The sequence below is a fragment of the Seriola aureovittata genome, chromosome 3 (genome assembly GCF_021018895.1).
Source record: "Seriola aureovittata isolate HTS-2021-v1 ecotype China chromosome 3, ASM2101889v1, whole genome shotgun sequence".
NCBI classification, from domain to species: Eukaryota; Metazoa; Chordata; class Actinopteri; order Carangiformes; family Carangidae; genus Seriola; species Seriola aureovittata.
Genome location: NC_079366.1, coordinates 26868106 through 26878006, shown reverse-complemented (window position 1 = coordinate 26878006; position 9901 = coordinate 26868106). Strand labels below are relative to the sequence as shown.

The window sequence follows — 9901 nt, the reverse complement described above, 5'->3', positions numbered from 1 at the left end:
CCCCGTTTTGCCATTAAGAGAAAAAATGACAAATCCACAGTGTGCAATGCAAAACCAGCACAAATACCAACAGTGCAGTGTAAAAAAACTAAATCAGTAAATCAACTATTCTCCCACCTTAATGAGGAATTAGCTGATCAGAAATGCAATACAAACTGGTTTTCAACTGGACACTGTGCCAATCAGTCAGTGCCAATATAAAACAAAGGCACACAACAACAACCAACACTTCATAGCAGTCAAATAGCATAACACATAGCAAACAAAGCAGAGTCTGTTACACTTACATTACTTGGTTGTGGTTTAAGTACTGGTGCCAATGAAAATGAGAGCCTATTTCACTCAATGCTTAATCCTAGCTGACACTATTTAGTGGCAAATACAACCTCATTAAAATAGTTAATTTAGGCGCGTCGTGTAGCGTAGTGGTTTAAGCAGGCGCCCCATGTGTAGAGGCTACAGTCCTCGTTGCAGTGGGCCCCGGTTCAAATCCCGCATCGGACGGCCTTTCGCTGCATGTCATTCCCCCTCTCTCTGCCTCCCCGTTTCCTGTCACTCTCCACTGTGCTGTCCATTAAAGGCATAAAAGCCCAAAAAAATATACTTAAAAAAAAAAAAAAAAGTTAATTTAGTAGTAGTATCCAGTCCAATCTCAAAGCAGAGTCCAATCAGAGGGCAGGTGGTTCTGTCGCCTTCATTGGCAGATCCTGGGTCCCTGTATGTTCAGAAAAAACTAACTGCTTGAACGTACACGGACCAGCAACAACAAAAATTCAGTTCAATTTATTCAGGGTCTCAACTTTGTGCTAGTTCCATTCAATTCATTCTTTTAACCTATGCTTTTGAGCCTAACCCCTGCACACCCTTTCACTCACTCTTTTTCCTGATCGTCACATGGAGTGGCAGTGCGGGTAAGCACATTTTCTTTCTCTTTAGTTTTATCCTATGTGCATGAATAGTAGAACTGAGTACTATTCATCCTTATTCCTCAAGATGGACATTTGATTAGTTTTGACTTGACTTCTAATTTTTGTATTCAAAATTATAGAAGCCATTATATAGAAGTCATTATTGTGGATTTTATTCAAATGATCATGTAAACTTAAAAATTAAAATGTAATTTCCCACACATGTATTCTACGATTACACTGGACTGGAGTTGATGAAATCAACAAAGCAGGAGAAGCAGTCAACAGGTTCTGTTTCAAAGTATTTATTTATTTTGCTTACAGTCAGACAGGTGTGAGTGGTTATATTTCTTCAAATAAAAGTGCACATATAGGTCAAATTCTATCATATTATCTTGAGCAAACAACTATGAACAATTCTAAATCAAAATCTAAATGATGTACCAGTTAACAAATAAACATGACTTGAGAAAATATAATGAAATTTACTCACTCAACGCACTCAGGAACAAAGGCAAATGATTAAGACAGTTTGTTTATTTATTTAGCTTAGCTCCCCTTAAATGACTGCTGCAGCCAACACGTTTGTTCCAAACGCGCAACCTTTACTTTGAAGACAAGCTGTTTGTTTCCGGCTCTCGACTTCCTTGTTCAATTTTCATGGTGCAAGCTGGATAATGGAAAAAACTGACGCTTTGGTGCACTAAATTGAATTGCACATAGTCATTAAGCGGGACAATAACACACGCAAAGTGATAACAGCGTTTAGGCAGCATCGGCTAATGAACAACGAGCTCACAAACATCAACATACATTTACACTTACCATAAGTAGGTCAATGAAATTACCCCCCCCCCCCCCAGATGGCATTTTTCATTATACAACGTGAACAACTGCAGGAGAATTATACTTCATGCACAGACCCATATTACATTACCGGTAATACAAAAAAAGAAAACAAAAGGCGGCCATTAGTTTTTATGCTTGGCCTCAGGCACTGGCAACAAAAACATCAACACGGACAAATCATTTCATGTTAGGTGAGTATTTTCTCAAATAGCTGTTCGTTAGCTCTCTGCAACATAAGAGGTGATACAAAAAAAAAGTGTAAAAATGAAACGATAAATGTTTACTAATTAATTATTCGAGAAATAAGTTATTAGCTTAGCTAGCTTTAGCCGACAGGATTGCTAGCATGACTTTGCAAACCTACCATGAACTGCTCTGGTTGCTTAGCAACACTTTAGCGTTTTAAAGCCGTTGGTTCAGTGGCCTAGCATATCTACACCTGGCCAGCAATTTCATAAATAATGTGGGCGTTAAACACTATAACTCAATCCCTTTTTTGCCTGTCTTTCTTTGAGTGACTGCAAGAGACGACCATTAGCTGAGATGGTTAGGGCTAGCAGTCACTGGATAAAGGCGTCAACAGGACATTTGGTGAGTATTTTTTTGTTTAATTAGCCGTATATTAGCTTATTGTAACATAACACTTGTTACCCAATTAAATGTTAACGAAAAACAGTGACTTCAATTCTTTATTTTTATTCTATTTTAGAGAAAGAAGTAACTTAACTATCGCCAGCTAGCGTTAGCCTGCGGCATTGCTGCCATGATTTTTCTAACCAACCGTTAATTCGGTGTCCCAGCCTCTAACGGTACAGTTTGCCAACAAATTATAAGAAATACAGATGTTGGACATAGTCCTGCAGAACTTTTTGTTGTAACTTAGATTAATTTGAACATTTCACAGATGTTTCACAGAAATAGTATTTGTTTGAGGGTTGTTACTGCGTGTTGAGGAGTACTAGTCCACTTCAATTTTGTCACAGTGAAAGTCTACACAGCAAGTCCTGGCTAAATGACTTAACAGGCAGGACTGTGGTTAATCACAGTAACTAAAAGGTCCTCATTTCTCATAAAACAGGTAGTGGGTGTTGGTCAGTGCTCTCAAGTGTGCCTCTGAAGTGACGTTGGACATTTGCCTACTCATTTACAGTAGGCACCTGTAGACAAGCTCATCAACTGAACTCCCAACATGTAAGTAATGAACAGAACAATACTCAAGTTCTGTACATCACAGACCATCATCATACATACAGAGGCAGGTGGGTTGTTGCATTCATTCATTTACTTTGTTGTTGAAATTTTTAGAGGCCCACTACCTGGCCATCACCCCTGAAAGTGAAGAAAAGAATGTGTTAGTAGACTTGTGGTCACTTGAAAAATGTAAAAAGAAAAAAACAAATTTTCTCAGTTGAGATGGGTTTCACTTCAGTTTAACTATAAGGCTATCAATAGTTGACTGCATTCAGAATATTGCATAGCCCTGTTAAGTATGTGTCATGCAAATCAGATCAATGGTGTATTGAATAATTATGGGCTTAGGTAGCCCATAGGTTTGACTGATCATTACGATCCCACACTAGGAAATTTGGCTTGGGCTTCCCACAATGCTGCATTCAAAACAATCCTCATACATAAAGACAGGGCAACACAGCTAGACCACCACCAGGGGGTTATCACACTATACTACAAATCTTTGTATAAGCACACACTCAATTTCCACTGTTGACACCCACAAATAACAACATAACGAATTCTTGAATTATTATTTTTTGGTCTTGGCTCAATCAAATATTGAAGAATGGATGATAAACAGAACTTACTAAAGTGATGTACATTATTATTTTACCCACCCCCATGATGCTGTGTCTTTATTTAAATCATCATATTTGTTATTGTCTTTTATCTATTTAGATTTATGACCCCAAAACCGTTTCCTAAGTTTGAACAGGCCATGCAGTCTGTCAGTTAGTTCAAACTCAGTCTTAAGGAGACAGCAGATCCTTGAGGCCCCTTTACAGCACAGATCTGGAAAATGAAAACTGTTGACTCTCATAGTGTCTAGAGCTTATGCTAGAGATGGGTAAAGCCACTAAGAGGATCCTGAATCAGTTGTAATGGTAAGAGATGCTCACTTAGGGCTCATTTTGCGTCTAAAGTTGACAACAGCATAAGCAGCATGGTCCTCTTTTTTAGGCTGAGGTGGTTGGGCGCTGGAGTACAGAGGATCTGTCTGAGTCTTAGAGAAGTGGACTCTGCTATAATGAAGGTCATCAAGGTCATCCTGCTCTGTTGGTTGAGCTGAGGTGTCTTCATACACAGGGCCAAGGTTTAACTAATGAGGAACAAGACAAATAATAATATATATTACAAATAATACAAATAATATATCAGATTGTTGGACAATAATTCTCTACATTGCAAACTCTACTGATTAAGTTTTTGGGGGCCTTACTGATGTTTAAATACATCATAGCACAGTAGGTATTCATTGACAGGAGTAACTTTTTGATACCTGACAGCCTTAAAAAGAATGATTCTCCCCGAAATTTGTTTTATAAAAATAAATGTGTATACACCAACTAATTTTATTGCAGCTGAGTCTAATCTTCATCATATCAATAATGAATTACATGATTGATCTATTTCAATTTTTTTTACAGATGATTAATTGGCCTTTTAGTGTATTGGAAAGCTAATGTAGCTGTCTAATGTGGACTGCAGTAGAAGAAATGTTACATCCTACATTACAAAAATTAGACCCATATAGCTAATGGCACAATGTACTTGTAATCAGTAAAATGATGATTGATTATGTGTTACTTGAAGAATCACTCTACCTGAAGGAAAGCAGGATAGATGACTTGTACTAAGTGGCCTGTAATGTGTGGGATTTTTTTTAGCTCTTTCGCTGTCAAGACTTTTAAATCCTATGGGCCTGTATTCATGGCTTAATGTTCTGCAATAAGTTTGTTGAAATTAGTGTTTTTTTACCTGCTCAGTGTTCTCTGTTGCTTCAGTTGTAGGACACTGACCTGAAGTCCTCTTTCTTCTGGATAGTGAAAGAAATGTACATAAATACGGTATTTCAGATAAGAAATTGAATGTTATTGATCTGTAGCAGAGCACAGTGTTGCTCACCTTATCCAAAAGAGGACGACTAGAGATACTAGAGGTATAATAACCAGGAGAGCAGCACCAACTCCTATAGCAGCTGCTGATATGTGTTTCTTGCTGATACTTCGGACTGTTAGAGTCTTCTCACTGGATTTTTTGCCGGGTTTGACAGCACATGAGTAGTTTCCGGCATGCTGACTGCTGACTGGGTCCAGAACCAGGTATGTGTTTTGGTCTTGTGGCACGATCAGAGGTCGACTATTCAAGTACCACATGTAGGTCATGTTAACAGAAAGAGGACAGCTAATGATGCAAGTCAGTGTGACTCTCTGGCCCTCTGTCACCACTGCAGGGTGCAACCTCACTTTCACACCTGAAAAATGTTTAGATGGGTCAGTAAATGAAAAAAAAAAACTATCCACAAGTTCTCAAATCTGGATAACAACTCCTAATATCTGTATGGCAAAATAGCTCATTTGGCATTTCTCTGCACATCAATGCTCCACAAATTACTCACTCTCCCTAAAGCTTTAGATTTGGTTTAAATTAAGCAATCAAGGCAATGTTGATGGCAAGATCACCTTTTAAGGTAAAAAAAAGAATTCAATGATCTCTGAAATCTCTGAAACCAGATCCAGCCTCAAAATGTTGGACACATGTTCCTGAAAAGTCCATGAGTTTGAGTGAAGCTGAACCAAAGACTAAAAATAAACATTTCAGTTCATGAGACATTTTTGTTCCTCTTTTTTAGACAAACTTGGTCAAAGACACTGTGGTAACATCCATACAGTTACAGAGTTATTTTATTTATAATACAGAATTACCTGTGACAACCAAAGTCACTCCAGGAAAATAAAGCATTTTCGATGTATCTGTCAGGGGTTTGAATATGTATTCGCCAGAGTCATCCTTCTTCAGGTTTATGATTGTCAGCATGTGGTGATTCTTCCTGTTTTCATTATACTTCATACGACCTTCAGCCTTGATCAGCTCTTCAGTATCCTTCTCCCCATTTATCTTCATTTTATACCAGAATTTGTACTTGGGCTGCTGCTCGTAGGGATGTGAGTATTTGCTTGAAATGTTCACTGAAGAGCCTTGTAGAGCACAGATTCTCCTGATGGCATAATCCACAGTCCAACAGCTCTCATTATCAAAACCTGAAATATATAAAAAAAATTGCAAGTTTTAGGAAAAATGTTGAGACTTAATTACATCAAGGAAAAGTGATATTTTACATTGAATTCAGTGCTCTTGACCTATGGATGACTATTCATTGAATTGTTAGTCTAGTGGACTGACATTTGTGTTTTTGTTTTTTTTGACTGGACCGCCTTAGAAATTACTGACTGTGTGATACACCATTGGTCAGCCGAATGTCGTTTGACTGAGTGATAAGATTACATGATTGGTCGGCCGAATGTTGGAGTTTCCCCATTGGCCGTTGCTCTTTAGAAATGTATTGGCGCTAACGGTTTCTATTATATCATCAGAGGGTGTTCACAGGTAGTGTTGCCAGCTTTGTGCCTTTGTTGCTACATTTACTAACTTTTCAGACCCTGTTAGCAACTTTTTTTTTCATGAAAGCACTCAGCAACAAAACTAGTGACTTTATGGACAAACATTATCTATTTTCTGTAGAGCAGAGTCACAAGTATTGCACTGCGAATGGCTCGCAAGTGACTGCTGATTAACATGTAGTCTCAATAGGCCACATTTCAGTGACTATTTTATATTTGTTGATGTCTGACAACAGAAACTGAAAAACATGTAATGAGAACAGCTTGATTGGGATTTTGGCTGTATTAAAATACTGTTAATGTGAGCACAGAGAGTAGGTGAGAAGCAAGCAGATAAAGGGCTGGAACGTGCCTACACCATGCAAATACCACACAATGACGTCTTGTATATGATAATCAGAATATTACGTCATCCAGCAACAACATTTAGTGAGTTCTCGAGCTGGGTTTAGCTTCTCTCCATTGACAATAGTTGTTTACAGCAGTTCCAAATCAACTTTCATCTATGTCCTCAATTTCACATATTGACCATAAACAGTCCAGCCATATACTATGTTTTGATCCAGTCTTGATATTTGTGGAATTCTTCATTTCTCTACTGTGAACATATGCAGTTAATCAGCTGCAGCTACATGTACCAACGCAAGTTCAAAGTCATAGGAAAATGTTTTAAGGCTGTTTCTTTCAAATAGTTACATTTTCTGTATCCAGATTTGTCCGAATTGTAGTTTTATGAATAGTTTTACAGGGAGGTCTATCTCCTGTTTTCCCTGATGGACTCTGATGACTGATTTGACATGCTCACACTCTACAGGGACATCTAGTGGCCACAAGTCGACAATACAGTTTATTTAGTTCTTCCGTGGTCTATTCTGTTGACTTGAATAATTAAACATGCAAATACATGATCAGATCATTAAGTTTGCACCTCAGGACAACTGCAATAAACTCTACTCACTTATTTTACCCACTCCAATGATGCTGTGTCATTACTCAGATCATCATATTTCTTAGTTCATGTGTTTAAACAGACCATAGTCTGTAAGTTGGTCCATACTCACAGACTTCAGGAGACAGCAGATCCTCAAAGCCTTTCACAGCACAGGAGTAGCTGTCAGCTGAGGTGGAAACTAAAACCTGTTGTCCCGTAGCGTTTTTGTACAGTTGTCTGTTCTGGTACCACCTATAGGCAGTTTGAGGGTCAGTCAGTGGACAGCTGGTGGTACAGGTCAGGGTACGCTGTGACATAGAACTACTCTGAAGACGTACTTCTGTTGGAAGATGATGAATACACTTTTAATGTGTGCTGTGTTACATTTAGTAAACAAGGATCATCAAGTGTTGGATATAAACTCTCAAAGTGTGATTTGCACAGTTGAATAAGTTGCTGAATAAGTATAAGTGAGAAAACAAAACACAAATATCGACAGTGTAAACACAAAATAAATAATAGATTGTAAAAAAAAGATCTCTATTTTAAAAAAATAGATCAGAGCTCTGAGGGTGGGAGGTTTGTAAATGTTTGTGTAACTTAACCTGTGGGATATGTGAGGGAGCAGGACTCATTCACTGATGTCTGCTTGTAAGAACAAATTCTCCCTTGAGCGTAGGTCACATTAATGCAGGCTGGTGTGACAGAATCTGAACAAAGAGAAATTAGATTTAGTTTTTTTATTAGTGAACAAGTTCCTGAATCATTCCTTGTTTTTTGAAAGTGTAAGATGTTAAACCACACACTTATAAACATCATATAGGAATTTAGTGGAAAGGTTTACACAACAGACGATTTTAATGGAGTTGAAATGGGCTAGCAAGTTCCAACAACTTCCCAAGCAGTTAATCAACCAAACTAAGACAGCAGTTTATTCAACAGACAATATTTAATCAAGATAAAATCAAGATTAAGTGTTAGAAGGAAAAATGCTTTTTATTGAATAAAAAAAAGAAATATTCCTGCACCTACACTTATATTTTTAAATTCATACCAGAAATTACAGTATGTTTTACAGTTCAGGTTGTGTAACATGATAAGGAACTAAATGTTGTGACTCACCCACAGAGACTTCAGGGGCTCTGTGATCCTCGTAGCCTTTGATAGCACAGGAGTATCTGACTGCTTCCTCACTGCTGACCAGCTCTCTGTACCAGGGAGACCAGTCCTGATAGAGATGCTTTTTGTTCTTGTACCAGATGTAGGCTGCAGGGTTTTCAGTCAGAGGACAGCTGGTGCTACACATCAGTGTCACTGTCTGTTCCTCAGTGGTAGGAAATACCTTTACCTGCAGATCTGCGATAATGGAGAATATACAGTAGATAACACAGGCATTCACATATACATGTCATTTTAATGCAAAAAGAAGTGACAGCCACTGTACCTGCAAGTTGGAGGTTGATTTTATTTAGCCAGCAGGGATATGAGTGGCCTGTATTCTCACTGCAGCAGTAAAACTTTGCATCGCTCTCTCTCAGATCTTTGATTGTTAGAGTGGGTTGATTTTTGTCGGACATGTTGTATGTTACACGATGTCCATCTACAGGGATCTCGGTCATGACATACTTGTTGCCATCCTCCTCTACAGTGTACCATTTGTTGCTTGAAGTGGAATTTCCAGCTGAGCAGCGCAGATCAACTGATGAACCTTTTATGGCACAGATGCTTTTTGCTCGTCCATGAATCCCTTGAACAGAAGTTTTTATTTGCAAACATCTGGACAGATTCATAGTATTTTAAGAGCTGTTTGTAACAGGTCATAATCTTGAGAGTTAAACTGTAACACATTTTCAATTCAGTTAAACTTTTTGTTCAGTAGTTTGTTCAGCTTTTTTTTCAATTTAACTCACCCCAGTAAAACAATTTTTTAATACTTTACAGTTAATGAGTGTATGATGAGAAGGATAAAGAAGAAATCATACCTGAGATGTAGAGGATGAAACTCATAAGCACACATCCAGCTCCTGCCAACAACATGGCTGTTGTGGTCCTTCAGTTTCCAATAAAAACGTTGATTGTATAAGGGTATATGTATCAGTCTTATAACAAATGCTGCATTCATAAAAACTCATTCAAAAAATACAAAATGTAACCCAGTGATTTAAATTCAACAACAGTTCACTCACAGCCCAAAGACTGGAGATGAACATTTGTCTTGGGGTGCAGCTTGCATGGAGCTCTTATGTGGTAACTTCACTTCCTTCCACAAGAAATGACGAACTGAGTATTAATAGGAAAGCATAAGTGAGGCTCATGTTTCTATCATTTCAATCTTTGAAAAAATGTCTTTTTAGTGCATTGGCTTTTCATGAAACATGCAAAAATAACGATACAATCAGCTGTATCTGTTGTCAAAGTGAGAGTCTTGGAAAGTGAAGCAATCATGAGAAAGTTTTATCTGGTTGGTTTATGGTTTGAAACAAACAAACTCAAGAAACTGAATTCCAGTTTTTGTTTCACGACTTAGATGTGACATATGTTTTAGACCCATGTGGGTTGAAAGAAGGCTGTATTCAAAA

At 37.9% G+C, this 9901-nt stretch overlaps 1 protein-coding gene across 1 annotated transcript; it reads right to left on the bottom strand.

Annotated features, from left to right (window-relative positions):
- Positions 1-1172: 1172 nt before the first annotated feature.
- On the bottom strand, positions 1173-9593 carry LOC130166951 (uncharacterized). Its single transcript, XM_056372816.1, has 10 exons — positions 9305-9593; positions 8767-9069; positions 8445-8678; positions 7928-8032; positions 7453-7662; positions 5696-6031; positions 4896-5244; positions 4749-4806; positions 3890-4089; positions 1173-3086 (listed from the first exon to the last, which is right to left on the bottom strand). Exons 1-10 carry the CDS (start codon positions 9357-9359, stop codon positions 3059-3061), a joined length of 1878 nt encoding a protein of 625 aa, XP_056228791.1. The 5' UTR covers positions 9360-9593; the 3' UTR covers positions 1173-3058.
- Between the last annotated feature and the right edge of the window lie 308 nt (positions 9594-9901).